Source organism: Plectrocnemia conspersa, unplaced genomic scaffold (assembly GCF_051122295.1).
Source record: "Plectrocnemia conspersa isolate PC_06_02 unplaced genomic scaffold, ASM5112229v1 ptg000001l, whole genome shotgun sequence".
NCBI classification, from domain to species: domain Eukaryota; kingdom Metazoa; phylum Arthropoda; class Insecta; order Trichoptera; family Polycentropodidae; genus Plectrocnemia; species Plectrocnemia conspersa.
The window spans coordinates 1,895,322-1,916,474 of record NW_028277165.1 but is presented as its reverse complement, the minus strand read 5'-3'; the positions used below and the strand labels follow the sequence as shown (position 1 = coordinate 1,916,474).

The 21,153-nt window shown below is 30.7% G+C and overlaps 4 protein-coding genes and 1 pseudogene across 10 annotated transcripts; all 5 read left to right on the top strand.

Annotated features, from left to right (window-relative positions):
* Positions 1–35: 35 nt before the first annotated feature.
* Positions 36–3,597, top strand: LOC148238383 (uncharacterized). 2 transcript variants are annotated; one of them, XM_088184358.1, is made up of 5 exons: positions 36–101; positions 1,368–1,432; positions 1,504–1,570; positions 1,632–1,696; positions 1,774–3,597. In XM_088184358.1, the coding sequence occupies exons 1-5, from the start codon at positions 83–85 to the stop codon at positions 3,310–3,312; spliced, it is 1,755 nt and encodes a 584-aa protein (XP_088040484.1). In that variant the 5' UTR covers positions 36–82; the 3' UTR covers positions 3,313–3,597. The 2 variants fall into 2 exon arrangements, with proteins under 2 accessions (XP_088040484.1, XP_088040493.1); XM_088184367.1 differs by lacking the exon at positions 36–101 and adding an exon at positions 1,135–1,260.
* A 1,960-nt stretch (positions 3,598–5,557) lies between these two features.
* LOC148238382 (uncharacterized) lies at positions 5,558–8,534 on the top strand. Of its 2 annotated transcripts, none has more exons than XM_088184631.1 (5): positions 5,558–5,696; positions 6,630–6,694; positions 6,761–6,836; positions 6,898–6,977; positions 7,055–8,534. In XM_088184631.1, the coding sequence occupies exons 2-5, from the start codon at positions 6,674–6,676 to the stop codon at positions 8,378–8,380; spliced, it is 1,503 nt and encodes a 500-aa protein (XP_088040757.1). In that variant the 5' UTR covers positions 5,558–5,696; positions 6,630–6,673; the 3' UTR covers positions 8,381–8,534. The 2 variants fall into 2 exon arrangements, with proteins under 2 accessions (XP_088040757.1, XP_088040751.1); XM_088184625.1 differs by lacking the exon at positions 5,558–5,696 and adding an exon at positions 6,017–6,138.
* A 912-nt stretch (positions 8,535–9,446) lies between these two features.
* Positions 9,447–14,392, top strand: LOC148238381 (uncharacterized). The gene is made up of 5 exons (XM_088184261.1): positions 9,447–9,498; positions 11,437–11,501; positions 11,570–11,645; positions 11,707–11,789; positions 11,867–14,392. The coding sequence occupies exons 1-5, from the start codon at positions 9,480–9,482 to the stop codon at positions 13,724–13,726; spliced, it is 2,103 nt and encodes a 700-aa protein (XP_088040387.1). The 5' UTR covers positions 9,447–9,479; the 3' UTR covers positions 13,727–14,392.
* A 95-nt stretch (positions 14,393–14,487) lies between these two features.
* LOC148238380 (uncharacterized) lies at positions 14,488–15,259 on the top strand (annotated as a pseudogene).
* Positions 15,260–17,194: 1,935 nt separating this feature from the next.
* LOC148238379 (uncharacterized) lies at positions 17,195–20,427 on the top strand. Of its 5 annotated transcripts, XM_088184678.1 has the most exons (6): positions 17,195–17,283; positions 17,606–17,673; positions 17,915–17,981; positions 18,043–18,119; positions 18,194–18,353; positions 19,951–20,427. In XM_088184678.1, the coding sequence occupies exons 1-6, from the start codon at positions 17,265–17,267 to the stop codon at positions 20,337–20,339; spliced, it is 780 nt and encodes a 259-aa protein (XP_088040804.1). In that variant the 5' UTR covers positions 17,195–17,264; the 3' UTR covers positions 20,340–20,427. The 5 variants fall into 5 exon arrangements, with proteins under 5 accessions (XP_088040804.1, XP_088040770.1, XP_088040787.1 ...); XM_088184644.1 differs by having other exon boundaries at positions 18,194–20,427; XM_088184661.1 differs by lacking the exon at positions 17,195–17,283 and adding an exon at positions 17,362–17,487 and having other exon boundaries at positions 17,572–17,673; positions 18,194–20,427.
* Positions 20,428–21,153: the final 726 nt, after the last annotated feature.

Here is a 21,153-nt window from a genome sequence, read left to right as displayed (position 1 = left end):
TCTGAAGCGTGTTTAATTTCCATGGTCAATAATTCGTTGTATCTGGACCTAACAACAACTGTCAACTTAACGTTCGGTTTCAATGGCGTTTATTAAAACTGGTAAAATACATTTTAATGTTTTCGTTTTTTCGACCTTAATTAACAACTAACAATTAAAATGTTTGCTCGATAACCAATATTACTACTCTGAAATTAATTTATGTTTAATTCATTCGCACATTAAATAGATTCATTCATTTACTTTTGACCCAACATCCCAAGATGGGTCTTCGCCTCCTTCAATGATTTCCCCCCAACTCTTTCAGTCCTGCGCCAGGGCTATAAAGTTGGCGTCGACACAATTATATTGCTTTTGACATGGATTTTTGACTTCTGAGAAGTGACAATTGTTTTTTCGCCCTCCTATTGACCAAAATTTGTTTGAATATAATTTGATAAACACTCATATCTATGGAGCAATATTCTGTACTTCTTTTCCGGCTAATTTTCTCCTGAGAGATGAGTTGGCTTAATTTGTATTTTAGACTTGACCTAATAAAAGTTCTAAAACTAGAATTAGTTTTAGAACTTTTACTAGGTAAGGTTTTGGTTTGAACAGCAAATGGACGTTTCGCAACGGTCAAATTGAATTTTATAGACATTTAAGAGCGGCATATAATTTCAGTAGCGCCTATCAGTTAAATTATATTTTCACCAATAGAAATATATATCTACTGGTGAAAATGTATTTGAACTTCACTATTGAAAATATGACTTCACTGATAAATACATAACATTTATACATTGCATATAAATAAAATACATTACTACATATGGAAATGTTGAAATCATATAATTTTACTAGAACCTGCCAGATAAATTATATTTTCACTGATAAAAATATATATTTACCAGAAAAAATGTATTCCAATATGATTTCATTGAAATGATATATTTTAACAAATATTTTTGAGATAGATTCGAGACGCATTAACGTGTTAATTGCTACAGCGGAAGATTTAAATTAAATAAATGTATGGTTTAAATAGAGAAATATATTTTATATAAAAATAAATGAAAAAGTGAAATTCCTCGTATCTTATTCGCTGACTGAAATTTTTTTATATTTTTTTTCATACCACACGGCACGCCACTAAGGATTTTATCATTTTATACTTTTACCCGACATTCGACATTTCTCATCGTGAATTGAAAATAATCTTTTCTCCATATGGTTGTAGGCTGCTATTTTAAACATTAGCATGTGAAATTAATAGAGGTATAACTTTTCTAAACACAGCGTATAAAGTACTATTTAATATCATAAATAGCCATCCATAACGTTATAAAGATATTCCATATAAATATTAAGCTTCACCTTTGCAGAAGCTGACATTGATATGAGCGAAGAAATATTGGCTTCCATTGATACGATTCAATATAAAATCGAGGTAATGAAACATAATATGTTATGCTTGTTAACGAATGTAATCTTATATAGTGTTTTCTTTTTTTTTTCAAGAATTCATTTCTTAAAATCAAAAACGATAGCAATGAAGATATACAAATAGAAGACAAAATTGAAATAGGTAAGATTTCATACAGATTTCTGTTACATTTCAATATATTTAAATTATCATTTGATTTTAGAAATGCATGATGTTAAAGATGTACTTAAGACAAATACTATTGGTGTGAACGTTTTATCTGCGAAAGTAATATCCAAGTAGATTTTAATTACTATGTATTTAGATATTTAAAACTTATCTAACGAATAAAATTTTAATTTTAGACAACAGAAAAAAAAATATGTATCATGATTCAACATGTGCATGGTGATTCTAACAAAAATGAGCGAGGAAAATATGAAAAAGAATTTAATAGTGAATCAAGATTCTTGGATCATACGCCAACTTATATCGAATTTAATGATTTTGAATGTGAAAAATGTGGAAAAATATTCAAAAATCGAAACAATCTTTCAAGACATTTTAAAAGTCATTTTGAATGTGAACTGTGTGGAAAAACGTTAAAAAGTAAATCTAGTTTTTCTAAACATATGCAATGTCATAGTGATGTCTTTGCATGTATACAGTGTGGAAAAACATTCGGATATAAAAACAGTCTTTCAACTCATATACGAACTCATAGCGATGTTCGTGACTTTGAATGTAAAAACTGTGGTAAAATGTTTAAAGATAAATCCCAACTAAATAAACATATACAAATTCATAGCGATGTTCGTGACTTTGAATGTGAACAGTGTGGAAAAGCATTCAAAGGTAAAATTCAGCTTAATAGACATATGAAATGTCATAGTGGTAGTAAGTTTTCATGTGAACAATGTGGGAAAACATTTATATATAAAGGCAATCTTTCAAACCATATGCGAACTCATAGCGACGTTCGTGACTTTGAGTGTATAAAATGTGGGAAAAGGTTCAAAGATAAATCCCAAATAAATCAACATATACAAATTCATAGCGATGTTCGTGACTTTAAATGTGAACAGTGCGGAAAAGCATTCAAAGCTAAAATTCAACTTTATAAACATATGAAATGTCATAATGATATTCGTAAGTTTTCATGTGAACAATGTGGGAAAAAATTCAGATATAAATACATTCTTTTAATTCATATGCGAACTCATATCGATGGTCATCACTTTGCATGTAAAATATGTGGAAAAACGTTCAAAGACAAATCCCGACTAAATCGACATTTACAAATTCATAGTCATGTTCGTAACTTTGAATGTGAACAGTGTGGAAAAGCATTCATAGTTAAAAGTCACCTTTATAAACATATGAAATGTCATAATGATGTTCGTAAGTTTTCATGTGAACAATGTGGAAAAACATTTAAACAAAAATACATTCTTTCAACTCATATGCGAACTCATAGCGATGTTCGTGACTCTGAATGTAAAATATGTGGAAAAACGTTTAAAGATAAATACCAACTATATAAACATATACAAATTCATAGGGATGTACGTGACTTTGAATGTGAACACTGTGGAAAAACATTCATAGGTAAAATCCAGCTTTATAGACATATGAAATGTCATAGTGATGTTCGTGATTTTTCATGTGAACGATGTGGAAAAACATTCAAATATAAATTCACTCTTTCAACTCATATGCGAATTCATAACGATGTTTGTAACTATGAATCCAAACTATATGAAAAAATGTTCAAAGATAAATTTAATCTTTATAAACACGTGAAAAGTCATAATGATGCTCGTGACTTTGAATGTGATCATTGTGGAATAGCATTTAAAGATAAACACAATCTTTTAACCCATATGAAAAGTCATAGCAAATAATCCAGATTGTAAGCACTGAAAGCAATGTTAATTGTAAGACATAATTCTATGAATTGTAACAAGTTTTACAAGTAAATATTAATGCAAAATATAATATCGTCTAGAAAAATATTCTTGAAATAAGATTAAACATGATAAGAAAGAGTCATTCTTTACTATAATCTAATCTTTTTTAAGTATATAATAAATGTGTATTAAATTTTTTTTACTTTTATTTTTTAGATTAAATGTATACTTATATGCAAAAACTTTTATATTCAAATTAAAATATTTAGTTTTAAACAATATTACTTCTTATAGTCTCCTTTCCCGTCTCGTTTTTATCCCAGACTTTTACGATATGATCAGGGTCGGTTGAGGGTTCTGAGGGACCTCGAGAAAAATAATGTGTGGTATCTGTAAAATTATGCTATGTATTAAAAGACGCATCTTACGGCGATATGCGGGGCCTTAGATAAACTCCCATCATCTGAGCCGGTCCTGAATATAATGATGAAAGATCGAAATAAGCCGCCTAAGATTGCTTTATTTGAGAAATATTCGTGGTACGATTATGGTAAACCACAGACCACAGTGTACCTATTTTTTCCTGATAAACAATCAGAAAAATGATAACCTATATATAGGGTGACCATTCGTCCCGGATCCTATGGGACAGTGCCTGATTATAACTCCACGTCTCGCACGAATATATGTCCCGGAATTAGAGATTCGTATATTATCAAAATAAATTTAATTAATGTTATATTTTCACATACAGATGGAATTATTTTCAGAGCTTTATATTATTTATTAGTTTGTGAGTTTTTACCCTTAATTAGTTAATCCTAAACACATGTTCGAAAGTTCAGTCGACAATTTTTTCAAGCAGTAATTAGAAAACTGATCCTTAAAAAATTCATTCTGTCACAAAATACGTATAAAACCAAATAAATTACTTATATGTTATTAGTAAATATTTTTTTATTTTATTAGTATTTGTTTCATTAAGAATATAATATTACCCCCCCCCCCCCTCTGACAGATATCCCTGATAGTATTCCAGAAAAAATGGTCACCCTACCTATATATCAGGAATGCACTAATGACGATTGTAAATTTGAAGTCGATCTCCAAACTAGTTGTAGTCAACAGATTCCCAGTATAGTACGTTGATTTATTTATTAACTAAACCTAATGCAACCTAACAGGCATAAGCCCAATGCGTTGCAACGGGGAAAATCTGTACAAACTGAGTAAGTCAATCAGATATAATGAATATCTACAAGTAAGTATTAACCACTAGACAGAAAATCTGGGAATCGGTGATATCTATATTAATTATTATAAATTACTATCTCTAATATAATTTATACCAATAGAAGTCACTGCGCTGTGGCAGGTATATTTTGTGATACTTGTTTTTGCGCTCTCATATTAACCAAAGTTCGATTTGAATATACTTTATTAGTTAATCTCATATCAGAAGGACAATTATCATATTTTTAAAACATATTGTCATGTCGAAGTGCAGACAAACCATATGCGAGATGCGATGTCTGCCTGTACTTTTTCTTCCACTTATTATCCTCTAAGAAATGCATTGGCTTAGTTTGTTTTTTGGACTCGATCTAATAGAAGTTCTAAAATTATAATTTGTTTCAGGAATTTCATTTGGTTAAGTTTGGGTTTGAACAGGAAATGAGCGTTTCGCAACTGTCAAAATCACTTTCATATACATTTAAAGGCAGCGTATAATTTTACTAGCACCAATCGGTTAAATTATATTTTCGATAGTAGTAATATATATCTACTGGTAAAAATGTATTTGGACTTCACTGGTAAAAATATAACTTCATTGATACATTATACATATAAATAAATAACGATAAGTATGTAAATGTATATATTACTAGGTATGAAAAAGTCATATAATTTACTAGCACATGATAGATAAATTTTATTTTCACTAGTAAAAATATATATGTATCTACCGGAGAAAATGTATTTGGATATGATTTTACTTAAATCTCATATTTAAGAAAATTGTTTCGGAATAGATTCGATTTTCTTCGAGCGATAACCGGATAATTTATGACTTAGAATCAAGGATGACATTTCATCCTTTTCCAGGGAGGGGTAAGTTGGCTAGTCAGCGGTCGTTTTTTAATTTTTGACTTTATTAAAATTCATATTATTTCATTATGACAAACATTTTCTGGCCAAATACAAGAAGGGGGGTATTACCACCTGCTAATTACGTCGCTGTGGATGATAAGAGAAAAACGGCGGTTTCTGCAATCTTTGCTAGGCCGAACTTGAAAGAGCCTACTCTCGATTGTGGTCTAAGGGAATATCCTTAGACGAGCTATCTAATGGGAAGTGCTGAGATGAACCGTCTGAATGTAAGTTATTTTTTGTTGCTAACGTATTTACACTCATGGCCTTTCCATAGAGAATTTTGTGGTCCGCCTTTTTCCATGGGACGATCAATTAGAGATAAGTGACGAATTTCTTTGAATTACATTTCAGTTGGCCGATTAGGTAGATTGGAAATATAGCGATTACAATTTGAAGGTGTCCGTACAATATGAATACGTCTGTGCGCTGCAAGTATCGGAATAATAATGAAGTAATTGGAATGTATATAACAATTTTTCTGACAAAATTGGTAAATTTATAGCATAGAATAAAAATATATAAAAAAATATATTTTTCGTTTTAGTTCAAACGAATGAATAAAATCTGACGCATTTTTATTTCTCTCATGCTTGATAATTCATCGTATTTGGACCAAATAACTACTGTCAGTTTGACGCAAAGTTATAATGACGTTTATCAAAACCGGTACAAATAATTTTCTTATTTATTTTTTTTCTGATCGCATTTAACAATTCGCAATTGAAATATTTACTTAACAGCCAATATCCGTGAAATAGACTTATAATAAAAATATCATAATTTTAAAACGAAATTTATTGTATTTGTATTAATGACATATTTCACTAAGGTGACACGATTTTGAAATTATCAAAGGAAAACGCTAAAAATAAAAAGGTCATTGTTGCTACGGAACTAAAATATGTCATTTAGGAACTTGCTAAAAACCTATCTTAGAATTTTTCGTTTAAAGAGGATAAATTCCCGAGAGAGCTAAAAAAAGGAGATGAAATTGTTACCTTAGATAATAGGCCTTTTTGAAAATTTTAGTTCAAGGAGGACATAGAAAGACAAACACTTTTTGATGGGGACGTCCGGTTACCTTAATTTCCCACATTAATATATTTTTTACTAATTAATTGAATTACCCCTATAACTATCAGATTTCATCTTTGCAGAAAATGACATAGAAATAGGCGAAAGAACAATTGGTTTGGTTGATATGATTCAATGTGAATTCAAGGTAATGAAACTTATTATATTACACTTGTTAACGAATAACTGTAACCTTGAATATATTTTATTATAGTTCCCAAATGTAAAATGTGAATATGATGGCAGCGAAGATACACACATAGATGACGTAGACAACAAAATCGAAATAGGTTGGATTTTATACTGCATTCTACTTCATTTCAATATATTTAAATTATGATTTTATTTAAGAAATGCACGACGTTAAAGATATACTTATAGCGAATACTATTGGTGTGGACGATTTAACTCCACATATTTACTCCCCCAAAGTAATGATCAAATCTTATGTTTTTCAATATTTACTATGTATCTAACTATTGTACTTTAATTATTATTTAACTTTTAGAAACCAGAAGAAGAAAAATGTACAAGAATTAAACGTATGCAAGGCAGTGTTGACAAAAATGTGTGTTGCAAATGTGGAAAGGCATTCAATACTAAAAAATATCTTACACGACATATGCAATCTCACAGCGATGAACTATTTGTAAAAACATTCAAATATAAAAGCACACTTTTAGGGCATATAAAAACACATAATAATATTCGTGACTTTGAATGTAAAACGTGCAGAAAAGCATTCAATTGTAAAATTTCACTCTCACAACATAAGGAAACCCATATCGACTTTTGTGATTTTGAATGTGAAAAATGTGGAAAAGCACTAAGAAATAAATACAATCTTGCAACTCATAGCGATGTTTGTGACTTTAAATGTGAAACATGTGGAAAAGCATTCAAACATAAACAGTATCTTTTGAAACATATTGAAAAGCATTCAAATATAGTACAAAAAATACTTTCAGGGAATGTAAAAACGCAATGCGATGTTCCCAACTTTGAATGTGAGAAATGTAATAAAATATTCAATCATAAAAACAATTTTTTAAAACATATGCAAACTCATTGCCATATTCGTCGATTTGAATGTAAAAGGTGTGGAAAAATATTAAAAAACAAATACAATCTTTTATTTCATGTGCGAACTCACAGTGATGTTCGTGATTTTGAATGTGAAATATGTGGAAAAGCATTCAAATCTAAAATCTCAGTTTCACGTCATATGCGAATTCATAGCGATGTTCGTGACTTTGAATGCGACAAATGTGGAAAAAAATATATAACTAAAGGTATTCTTTCGCGACATATTCAAACTCATAGCGATCTACGCGACTTTAAATGTGAACAATGTGGAAAAGCGTTCATTGACAAACACAATCTTGCAACCCATATGCAAACTCATAGTAATATTCGGGATTTTAAATGTGAAAAATGCGGAAAAGCATTTACAAGCAAATTCAATCTTTTAACTCATATGCGAACTCATAGCAATGTTCGTGACTTTCAATGTGAAAAATGTGGTAAAGCATTAACAACTAAATACAATCTATTAACTCATATGCGAACTCATAGCAAAGTTCGTGACTTTGAATGTTTACAATGTGGAAAAGCATTCATAGATAAACAGAATCTTTCAAAACATATGCAAACTCATAGCGACGTTCGTGACTTTGAATGTAAAACATGTGGAAAGACATTTATAACCAAACCCAATCTTTCAAAACACATGAAAACTCATAGCAATATTTATGACTTTGAATGTGATAAATGCGAAAAAACGTTTAAATGTAAACAATATCTTTTGAGACACATAAGAACCCACGAAGACTAAATCGAGTATTTTTACAAGTGCAATGTGACTTTAAAATAAAAATTTCGTTTACTTAGAAACTTACAAAAAAATACACTATGTAAATTATTTTTAGTTTGATAGAAAATTGTAGAATACAGTGATTTTTATATTAATAAACTTTTTATGGAATAAATATTGTTAAATATACTTATCAATACATCCATGTACATATCAAGAACTTAAAATTATTTAAATAATTAATAATATTAAAATGTCTATTAAAACTAAAAATGTTAAAATTGTATTACTTTATTTTTAAATTATATATGCACACCATTGCAAACGATGAATGAATGCAGTAAAATCGCAAACATCATTAAATCAAGAGCCCTAAATCTGCGAAATTTTGGAGCACTGTGTGAAAAAATGGGATTAGAATATTGTACTTAATATTTATACTGAAATACGCTGGCTATCCTGAATAGGCTACAGAAATTTCTGCCAAAAGACTATGGGGGCCGATTTACATTTAGATTTGTTATGGCCAAAACTTGGCGGCACTTGAGTAGCACTGGCGACGGTTATTCACCTTTTGAAAAAACCTTCTGAGAACTTAATTTTTTAAAAATGAGTCGGTATGATAAATAAGTTTAAAAATCTCTTGTCTAAATAAATATATATACAGAAGCATATAAACAAATACACAAAAATGTTTATCATCGTTACAGTTAAAGCGTGTGTAATTATGCAATTTGTTTTTGTTTAATTTCTTCCCTTGAGAAATTAAAGTATTTATAATTGCTTAACAACAACAAGACTTACTTCTGCGTTGGTACAATAAAGAAGGCAACAGTATAATCCTATTTGTATTGGAATGTCGCACATAAATCAGAACGGTAGTATTTAAGCGATAGTTATTTTTCAATCATATAACTTAACAATTATTATTTTTTTAATAAATATATTACAGATTTTTCTGACAAAATTGCCAAAGTTAAAGCGTAATATATTTAAAAAATATATAATTCGTTTCAATTCAAACGAATAATTAAAATCTAACGCACTTCTATTTCTCTCATACTCAATAATTCTTCGTATTTGGACCAAACAACTACTGTCAATTTGACGCAAAGTTACAATGGCGCTTATCAAAACCGGTATATTTAATTTTGATATTTTATTTTTTTCTGATCGCATTTAAAAATTAGCAACTGAAATATTTGCAAACAGCCAATATTCATTATCCGTGAAATACACTTATATTAAAAATATCATAATTTTAAAACGATCTTTTTGTATTTTCATCAATGACTTATTTCACTTGGGTGATCCGATTTTAAAAATATCAATGGAAGACACTATAAATAACAAGATCATTGTAGCTACCGAGCTAAAAAATGTCATTTGAGAAATGTTTGTTCAAAAGCTATCTCAGATTTTTTTTGTTTAATAAGGATAAATTCCTGAGAGAACTAAAGGCCTTGTGAAGCAGAAAGCGAAACGAAGGCATGGCGAGGCGTTTTTATTTTGTAATACACTGAGTCCTTTGAGTCTCGTCACACCGAAAAGCGAACGGGAGGCGTTCTGAGGCGTTTTCGCGGCGAACCTAACGCCATGACATACCCAAGATGAAGCGAAACGCGATAGTAGTATTATATTACTTTGTATGGATGACGACAGACAGACAGCGAACACGAGACGCAAAGCAATAGCGAAGGGTGCCGGTTGTGATTGTTTACAAACTATTCATTTGACATACCTACTTTCTAATGAATTGTTTACAAACTATTCATTAGAAAGTAAGTGTAAAATCGGTCTTCATGATATTCAATTTCAGAGCCTATGATACTCCATAGTCTTCCTGGGTTATATTTTTGTCGTGTACCCAAATTCTTTGCCATTTTTCTTATCTTTTAATAATAAAACAGTCAAAAGTAAAATATCGTCGTCTGAATATATTTCACTCAACATTTTCAAAATTAATTTAGCGAATACTTTTTCTCCACACGACTAGCTATGTTGCGTCTCCGTATCCCTCGTCCTGCAGTTCGCTTTTACCTCAGTTTGCTTTCGTCACGCCTTTGCTTCGCTATGTCCACACGTCTAGTATGACTAGGGCTTCTGAAAACCCGGGGTTTTGAAACCCGCCGGGTCCGGGTCCAATATTTTTGAAACCCGGCGGGTTCGGGTTCGGGTCCAAAATTATTATAGTATAAATATACGAAAAACGGTTTAAAATGTTTATTGAAAATAATAATATGTATGAAAAAAAAAAAAAATAATTTATACTAGTACACAGCTTTTATACCTACATTATTTAAAAAATATACATTATAAAAATATAATAATTACTTTGTGACAAAGAGAACAAGTGTAATACTGTTTCCAGTTTCAAGTGTCCCATCGATTTATCGTTTCGTTCAAACGAATGATACTGAATAGATCCCTTGTTTGCTCTAATTGCTTTAGTATAAACAACGTTCATATAACACGATTTTTAGGGCGATGAACTAATAACGTTGCAGCATTGCAATTGCGTCGCAATCTTATTGAATTATATAATTATAGGAATTCATAGATTCAAAATCAGAGTATATAACACTAATACAATAACGCACGAAGGAAGTAATAAAATTAAGGTTCAAAACGACTTACCGAGACCACTTTTTTTACGATTGTTTACAAGGTTACTTCTTCAATGCTCGCCTAAGCTCGCCGCGCAAAATTTAAACTAACGGAACTTTATTACAAATTAAAATTAATATATAAAATAAAAGGATACCCGGACCCGAACCCGGCTGTGTTGACCCCGGGTTTCGGGTCCGGGTTTTAGGGTCATTACCCGACCGGGTCCGGGTCGGGTCGAGTCGGGTCCAGAAGCCCTAAGTATGACGTCTTCGCATTTCTCTCTGTTTGACAAGGTCTTAAAAAAAGGAGACGAAAATAGGCCCTTTTGGAAATTTTAGTTGAAGAAAGACATAGAAGGACAACCACTTTTTACGGGTGACGTCTGGTCATCTTAATTCCCCACATCGATATATTTTTTTTCTTATTAATTAGATTATCCAAGTAAGTATTAAAGTTTATCTTTGCAGAAACTGACATAGAAATGGGCGAAAGAACAATTGCTTCTGTTGACATGATTCAATGTGAATTTGAGGTAGGTATTGATACTATATTACACTTGTTAACGAATAACTCTCTAATCTTGAATATATTTTACTCTAGCTCTCAAATGTAAAATATGAATACGATAGCAGTGAAGATACAAACATCGATGACGTAGACAATAAAATCGAAATAGGTTAGATTTTATTCTGCATTTTGTTACATTTCGATACATTTAAATTATGATTTTATTTCAGAAATGCACGACGTTAAAGATATACTTATAGCGAATACTATTGGTGTGGACGATTTAACTTCACATATTTACAACTCCGCCAAAGTAATGATCGAATCTTATGTTGTTCAGTATTTACTACGTATCTAATTATTTTACTTTAATTATTATTTAACTTTTAGAAACCAGAAGAAGAAAAATGTACAAGAATTAAACGTATGCAAGGCAGTGTTGACAAAAATGTGTGTGGCAAATGTGGAAAAGAATTCAATACTAAAAAATATCTTATACGACATATGCTGTCTCATAGCCATGTTCGTGATTTTAAATGTGAAATATGTGGAAAAGCATTCAAATATAAAAGCACACTTTCAGGGCATATGAAAACTCATAGCAATATTCGTGACTTTGAATGTGAAAAATGTGGAAAAGCATTCAAATTTAAAAGCCCACTTTTAGTGCATATGAAAACTCACACCAATGTTCGTAACTTTAAATGTAAAACATGTAGAAAAGCATTCAAATATAAAATCTCACTTTCTAGGCATATTCAAACTCATAGCGGTGTCCGTGATTTTGAATGTAAAATTTGTGGAAAATCTTTTATTACTAGTGGCATTCTTTCACGACATATTCGAATTCATAACAATGTACGTGATTTTGAATGTGATCAATGTGGAAAAGCATTCATAGAAAAATCTAATTTTTTAAAACATATTAAAACCCATAGTAATGTTCGTAATCACGAATGTAAAAAATGTGGAAAAGCTTTCAAATCTAAAATTTCACTTTCACAACATATGCGAAGTCATAGTGATATTCGTGACTTTGAATGTGAAAAATGTGGAAAAGCATTCAAATATAAAACTTCACTCTCACAACATATGCAAACTCATAATGACGTTTGTGATTTTATATGTGAAAAATGTGGAAAAGCATCAACAAATAAATACAATCTTGCAACTCATATGCGAACTCATAGCGATGTTCGTGACTTTAAATGTGAAACATGTGGAAAAGCATTCAAACATAAACAGTATCTTTTGAAACATATTGAAAAGCATTCAAATACAGTACAAAAAAAACTTACAGGGAATGTAAAAACGCAATGCGATGTTCCCCACTTTGAATGTGAGAAATGTAATAAAATATTCAAATATAAAAACAACTTTTTAAAACATATGCAAACTCATTGTCGTATTCGTCAGTTTGAATGTAAAAAATGTGGAAAAACGTTAAAAAATAAATACAATCTATTATTTCATATGCGAACTCATAGTGATGTCCGTGATTTTGAATGTGAAATATGTGGAAAAGCATTCAGATCTAAAATCTCAGTTTCACGTCATATGCGAATTCATAGCGATGTTCGTGACTTTGAATGTGATAAATGTGGGAAAAAATATATAACTAAAACTATTCTTTCAAAACATATTCAAACTCATAGCGATGTACGTGACTTTAAATGTGAACAATGTGGAAAAGCATTTATTGGTAAACACAATCTTGCAAAACATATGCAAACTCATAGCAATGTTCGGGACTTTAATTGTGAAAAATGTAGAAAAACATTTAAATATAAAATCTCACTTTCACAACATATGCAAACACATAGAGATGTTTGTGACTTTGAATGTGAAAAATGTGGGAAAGCGTTTACAAGCAAATTCAATCTTTCAACTCATATGCGAACTCATAGCGATGTACGTAACTTTGAATGTGAAAAATGTGGTAAAGCATTAACAACTAAATATAACCTTTCAACTCATATGCGAACTCATAGCGATGTTCGTGACTTTGAATGTGAACAATGTGGAAAAGCATTCATAGATAAACAGAATCTTTCAAAACATGTGCAAACTCATAGCGACGTTCGTGACTTTGAATGTGAAAAATGTGGAAAGACATTTATAGCCAAACCCAATCTTTCAAAACACATGAAAACTCATAGCGATGTTTATGACTTTGAATGTGATAAATGCGGAAAAACATTTAAACGTAAACCATATCTTTCAAGACACATAAAAACTCACGAAGACTAAATTGAGCGTTTTTACACATACAAGATTATTTTTAAAAAAGCTTATGGAATAAATATTGTTTATTAGTATGGAATACTTGTCAATACATCTATATACATCTTAAGAACTTAAAATTAATTAAATAGTTAATAATGTTAAAATGCGTATTAAAACCAAAAATGTTAAAATTGGTATTACTTTATTTTTTAAATATATATGCACACCAGTGACGTGCGGTACATGCGGTAGATGCAGCGCATGCCTTGGGATTGTAATATGATTCTAAAAATTAAATATTTGTATCAAATTTTTTTTTTAATTGACGTAACTATGAAACGCAAACGCTCAGAAAATCGGCCAAACAACCTCCCGAGAGAACTGTCGATACGCGTGCGCCATGCTCATTGCGAATTGAATTTGTCGCGCATGCGCACTAGAACTGAAGCCGTTACACGTGCTCGTGTTTACAGTCGCTCACCATCAACCGTTGATGCGATTAACATTTTGAATTTGTCTATTTTTTTCGGCCTTAACGTCTCTCATACACTTTATACATCGACAATCGTTTGCATGGCATCGTTTGGTGCAAAACAAGCCAACTGTTCGTGACTTTTTTTTTGAGATAAGAATTATTTCCGTGGTAATTTGCGTTTTTTTAATCTTTTTTAAATAAATATTGACTGTGAATTAATATTTTTTATTTATTTTTAGTGTACCCAAATGAAAGATTTGTTTCATTATTTACGACATAAAAATATTAGTTATTTGTCATAACTCCTAATATGGACAAACAGCAAAGCAATGAATGTGGTCTCAACTGCGATTCTAATCTGGAAAATAATTGCAATTGCCTAATTAAATCTTTACTGAAAAGAAGTTTTAGTAGTCTTCCATTTAATGAAAAGGAAATTGTTGTTAATAATCCAAAGCCCATATCACATTTGAACATCCAATCTAAAACTAAAACATTTAAGAGACATTTCAATAGTGAAGTATATGAAAAAATTAAGTGGATTTGTGTATGTGCTAATTTAGCATAATTATTTTGTTGGCCATGTTTATTATTTTCTCAAGAGCTGAATGTCTGGAATAAATTTGGATATAATGATTTAAGCAATTTAAGTCAAGCTCGTAATAGGCACATATGCGCTACTATACAATTAAAAAGATTTGGTAAAGAAAATCGTATCGAAGATTTTTTCAGTGCTCAATTTAAGGCAAATGTTGAATTATATAATAAGGAAGTTACTGCGAACAGATATATAATACTATTTCCAAATTAATTGACGTGATTTGCTTTTCATCTAAACAAGAACTTTCTTTTCGAGGACATTCTGAAAATAATAATACCGTAAATAGAGGCAACTATATAGAATTATTGTATTTTCTAAGCCAATCAGACACATTATTAAAAATCATTTGGACAACTCAAATATTTTTAAAGGAGTATCAAATCATATTCAAAAAGACTTAATATATTCGATTTCAAAAGTACTGTTAGATGAGATACAAGCTAAAATTCGTTGATCGACATTAATTTCTATAATTGTAGATGAATCTACAGATATCAACCGTAAAGCACAGCTATCAACCGTGTTTAGATACGTAGACGGGAACGATATCATTCAAGAGAGATTTGTTGGATTTATCGATGTAAATCCTAATAGAACAGCTGATGCTCTTTTCAATCATATTCATAATACCTTGGTGAAATTTGGATGTACAGAAAAATGAATTGCTCAAACTTAAGTCCGGGGAGCATAATGGAATACAAAAAAAAAATTCGAGATATTTGTTCTAACAAACTCATAGAGATGTTTGTGACTTTGGATGTGAAACATATGGTAAAACATTTGAAACTAAAAGCACTCTTTCACGACATATTCAAACTCATAGCGACGTTCGTGCCTTTGAATGTAAAATATGTGGAAAAAAATATAAACGTACCCAATATCTTTTAAAACATGAAAACTCATCATAATGTTCTGTTACTGCTAATGTGAAATATTTGAAAATAATTTAAAATATAATTACATATTATTGAATGAAATACTATATAGCATAATGAAAGAAAAATAAAAAAAACGACCACTAACTTGCCAAAAAAAATTAAAGGTGTCATCATTGTGTCGTGATGCGTCAGAATGGTTTCAGTTTCATACATTTCATATGGGTAGATGTACATCACTTTGGACCAGTGTGTCGCCTTGTGACGTATTATGTCTCGACGGCGCACTGTGAGGTATTTAGCCGATCTGGGCGGTCAAAATTATTTCTCCACTTCACTAGTCAAATATATAGTCAAAATCACTAGTCAAATATAAGTGTTAAAAAATACATTACAGTAAAAAAACAAAAGAAAACAACAATTTTTTAGTTTTTAGGCAATATTTTATTTAAACAAAGTATGTAAACGTTTGTCTTATATTGTTAGCACGAGGAAGAGGAATTCTATGATTCCTCGTCTGAAACCAATAATTCTTCCTCATCTGACGATTGTCCATTTGTATTTATATGCGGTTCAGCTGGAAGCAACATGGCTACCGTATCTTTTAAAAAGGAATTTATTGTTATGTACTGATCGCATTCCTGTTATGACAGGATCTGAACTTAATAATAGTCTGTTTAGCAGACCCATATTATAAGATACTTTTGATAACTTTTTTGGCAAAATTTGCCCGATATAAACGGAAATGTTTGTAGCTTGCGCTACTAATTCGCGATCTTCAAAAAATCTCCACGGGTGCTACTTTGATAACGATACTTTGTATTTATTATGACAGTTATAGCAAAAAAGAAGCTTGAAAATTATAAACATTTACCTGCTGTATCACATTCAACGGTTTGCACATTTTAATGTATTCAAATAAAATAATAAAAACTGTCCAGTGTACGAGTATTCAATAGACGTTGAGAATCGATGTGTGCACTCGAAGGGATGACTGACTTCCGACTGATCGTGAGGGGGCTGGCGTTATACAGGGAGTGTAGGAATTATTGATTGTCATTTGAGCAATTATCAGTTTTATTGAGCAACCTTTTGCTTTTACCTGCGTTAAAGTTTTTATAATCGACTTTTGGCCGCCCAAATACCCCATTCGAAAAAAATAGATGTATGTGCACACTCACCGTCACGACACGACTAACGTCCCTGCCTCAGTGCATGGACTGAAAATCATATTTTAACGAGTAATTTCATATTTATTATTAACCCTTTGACCGCGGATGACACCTATAAAAGTCATTAAGAAATTTGTCAGTGTGCATTAGGCACCTAAAGGTGTCGTGAACCTTTGAAGGCTTGTAATTTGTTTTTTTTTTTGTATAATTTAAGGTTGAAAAACACTTTAATTTATTGAAATAATAGTTAAATACCTTATGGGGTAAATATTAGCAAATTTCGAAATGGCGCGTAAAAATATCAGTGATTTTTAAATTGTTAAAAAGCACGGATAGTAAAAGTGTTTTTTAAACTCTTATGCTCGATAATTCTATATATTTGGACCTAACGCCTACTGTCAACTTGACGCTCGATAATCATTCATTATATTTGGACCTAATGGCGTTTATTAAAACCGGTACAATACATTTTAATGTTTTAAAATTAGCTACGAGTAATTTAAAATTTTGCTTGATGACCTATTGGTTACTACTGGGTAAAATCTCCTTCCCCCCACACTTCTGATGCCGGAGACCATCAACAGCTAAATCGCGACGGTCTACCTAAGGAGGCCTGGCCTAGCGCCTGTATGCACAGTATGCAGGCGCGAAAGCCAGGCTAGGTAAATCCTATGTTAGAAATATCATCAGTTTGAACGAAACCTATTGTATTTTTATCAATGACTTTTATTTCACACGTTATATAGATATTTCCTATAAATATTAAGCTTCATCTTGCAGAAGCTGACATAGACATAGAAGGCGAAGAAACGTTGCCTTTCAATAATATGATTCAATATAAAGACGAGGTAATGAAACACGTTATGTTATGTAAAGTGACCAGATGTCCTAAAATTCTGTCCCCTTTTTGAGCTTCTATGTATAACACAAAAATTCCCGAGATAGTTTTTAGCAATTTATCTTCCTGGATCATAAACTTACAATATGACCTTTTTATTTTTAATGTCTTCCTTTGATATTTTCAGAATCTGGTCACCTTATATTATGCTTGTTAACGAATGTAATCTTAATAGTGTTGTTTTTTTCAAGATTCCGTTTGTAAAACGCGAATACGATAGTAGCGAAGACATACTCATAGACGACAAAATCGAAATAGGTTTGATTTTATACTGCATTCAGTTATATTTCGATATGTTTAAATTATCATTTGATTTTAGAAATTCATGACGTTAAAGATATACTTAAGGCGAATACTATTGGTGTGGACGATTTATCTCCACAAAAATCTGCAAATGTAATATCCATTCGTTTTATTTCTATGTATTTCGATATTTAGAACTTATCTAACAAATAAAATTTAAATTTTAGAAGCCAGAAAAAGAAAAAATTATCAGGATTCAACGTATCCATGGCAATTCTAACATAAATGAGTGTGACAAATGTGGAAAAGCATTGGCAAATAAATCGAGTCTCTCGGTCCATATGCGAACTCATAACGATGTTCGTGACATTGATTGTGAAAAATGTGGTAAAACATTTAAAGATAAATCGGCTCTTTCAAAACATATGAAAAGTCATAGTGATGTTCGTGACTTTGAATGTGAAACGTGTGGGAAAGCTTACAAATTTAATTTCTTACTTTTACTGCATATGCAAACTCATAGTGATGTTCATGACTTTGAATGTAATACATGTGGAAAAAAATTTAAAATCAAATCCATTCTTTCACGACATATTCAAACTCATAGCAATGTTCGTGGCTTCGAATGTGAAATATGTGGAAAAACATTCAAGATTCGAGGCTATCTTTTAACTCATATGCGAACTCATAGTGATGTATGCGACTTTGAATGTGAAAAATGTGGAAAAACATTCAAAGGTAAACCCAAGCTCTTAAAACATATGAAAACTCATATCGATACCCGTGACTTTGAATGTGATACATGTGGAAAAGCATTAAAAACCAAGTTCTCACTTGCAACACATTTACAAACTCATAGCTTTATTTGTAATTTTAAATGTGAAAAATGTGGAAAACCCTCTAAAGATAAACGTAGTCTTTTAAAACATATGAACATTCATAGCGATGTTCGCAACTCTGAATGTGAAAAATGTGGAAAAACCTTTAAAGATAAAAATAGTCTTTTAAAACATATGAACATTCATAGCAATGTTCGCAACTTTGAATGTGAAATATGTGGAAAAACGTTCAAATGTAAAAACTATCTTTCAAGACATATAAAAACACATAATGATGTTTGTAGCTTTAAATGTAAAACATGTGGAAAAACATTTAAATTAAAAAGAAGTCTTTTAATTCATATGCAAACTCATAGAGATCCTCATTACTTTAAATGTTATACTTGCAGAAAAGTATTTAAAAGTCAAGTGTCACTTTCACACCATATTCAAACTCATAAAAATGTTAGTTACTTTGAATGTGATATATGTAGAAAAGCATTTACATCTAAAAGTGTTCTTTCACGACATATTGAAACTCATAGCGATGTTCATGCCTTTGAATGTAAAATATGTGGAAAAACATATAAACATACCCAATATCTTACAAAACATATGAAAGCTCATCGCAATGTGTTATGACTTCAAAAGTGAAATATTTTAAAATCATTTAAAATATAATTACATATTTTACAACATATGCAGACTCATAGCAATGCACCTAAAACTAAGAGCGAAATTTCGAGACCCGACATAAGCATGGTATTAAAATCGCGAACCAAAATATGTAAAAGTTGTCATTAAGTATATATTGAACAAATTTGAAGACAACCATATGGGAATCCTAAGCAAGCTTTAGTAATCAAAGCCAACGCTTAGTCCAATTAACATTATGTCGGACTTTACAAAAGCCAGTTAAAATGCATGTCCAACACATGAGTCTTCTTTGGAACACGATTAGTTGAATGTCTATTCCACCTCGTACAATTTCTGGTGCAATGTTCAACAGCAGAATCTTGCACCGAATTATCATTATCACGAGCATTTCCATATGCATATAAAAATTATGTTGGTCTTAAGCTTCTTTTTTGTGGCTCATGTTCCTGCTGTTTTTTCAATTTTTTTGCAAATATTTTTTATTCAGTTTTATTAAAAATATTTTTCAGTTTTGTCCCCTCCAAATATGGCAAGCTGTGTATCAGATGAAGATAGTGATTCATTTACTGATATCAGTAATATTATCCATCGTCGGCAACTATTGCCAGAAGAAAATAGTGAAAGTGATAGTGATATTATTGTTTCTAATGAGTGGTTCAATCCTGTGGGTGCATCAACTAATGTGCCATCATTTGCGAGTCTATCCGGAGTCAAAGCTGACATTGCAGCGAAGGTATTTCATGGAAAGCCTAGTGAATTTTTCCAACTCTTAGTAACACGATATGCGATACACGATATGTATATATACATATATTATGTAATAAATACTTGTTATTATTCTTGTTGCATGTTTTGTACTGATTATTCTTTGAGAAAAATATGCGTATATTATTTTTAGTTCATATTAGTTTTTAACTGATTTTTTTATTTTATATGTTCATATATTTATGCAGAAGAAAAGAAATATAAAAAAATTATGGACTTTCTAGAACTGTTTTTTTTAATCTAATCTAAATAAAACTAAATTATATGTAAAATAATCGGCTTATTTGATCTAAATTAACAATTGATGCTATTTATATATTATACAAGCTTTATATTTCATTATATAGTTCGTATACGCAAAATATAATACAAAAGATACATTATTGATTATGTAATATAATTTTCCTAAAATAATTTAATTTACAAAAAAAAATCGACATGGAGGTCACATTCAATACTAAGACTCGGTGTATTTGTGATCCTCTGGCGCTCTTAGATGTTTATTCAAAAAAATATTTGACGGTCATGGGTGACCTACGTGGTACAATGATCAAATTTAGCGGAGGTCACCGATGATCTCCGTGGCACGATACGTGTTAAGGGTAGGGTGATCATACGTTGGAAATTGAATTAAAAATTATAATGTGTTATATTTTTATTATAAATTATTGTCATGTTGTGTAATCTTGTAATCAATTAAACTATTCTTGTAATATCCTCAACAAATTAAATTAAAAAAGGAAAAATTAATTGAACGTGTAATTTCACAATTTCACACTATTATATTTCTCACCAATACTGTGTCAATGAGCGTTCACATCTTGAACGGACTGTAAACAACTTTAATTCTCAATAAAACACTACTGCAGCGGCTCAATCTGTGTCTAATTGCCACCCGTCGCCAAAAAATATTAAATATTTATTATAAATTAACCATTTAAAAATAT

Excerpts from the sequence above, each read along its gene's own strand:
- LOC148238383 (XM_088184358.1), top strand. Across the intron at positions 1,433-1,503 it reads CGATTCAATATAAAATCGAG|AATTCATTTCTTAAAATCAA; the intron begins GTAATGAAACAT and ends TTTTTTTTCAAG. Across the intron at positions 1,571-1,631 it reads AGAAGACAAAATTGAAATAG|AAATGCATGATGTTAAAGAT; the intron begins GTAAGATTTCAT and ends ATTTGATTTTAG.
- LOC148238382 (XM_088184625.1), top strand. Across the intron at positions 6,695-6,760 it reads TGATTCAATGTGAATTCAAG|TTCCCAAATGTAAAATGTGA; the intron begins GTAATGAAACTT and ends ATTTTATTATAG. Across the intron at positions 6,978-7,054 it reads CACATATTTACTCCCCCAAA|AAACCAGAAGAAGAAAAATG; the intron begins GTAATGATCAAA and ends TTTAACTTTTAG.
- LOC148238381 (XM_088184261.1), top strand. Across the intron at positions 11,502-11,569 it reads TGATTCAATGTGAATTTGAG|CTCTCAAATGTAAAATATGA; the intron begins GTAGGTATTGAT and ends ATTTTACTCTAG. Across the intron at positions 11,790-11,866 it reads ATATTTACAACTCCGCCAAA|AAACCAGAAGAAGAAAAATG; the intron begins GTAATGATCGAA and ends TTTAACTTTTAG.
- LOC148238379 (XM_088184644.1), top strand. Across the intron at positions 17,982-18,042 it reads AGACGACAAAATCGAAATAG|AAATTCATGACGTTAAAGAT; the intron begins GTTTGATTTTAT and ends ATTTGATTTTAG. Across the intron at positions 18,120-18,193 it reads CTCCACAAAAATCTGCAAAT|AAGCCAGAAAAAGAAAAAAT; the intron begins GTAATATCCATT and ends TTTAAATTTTAG.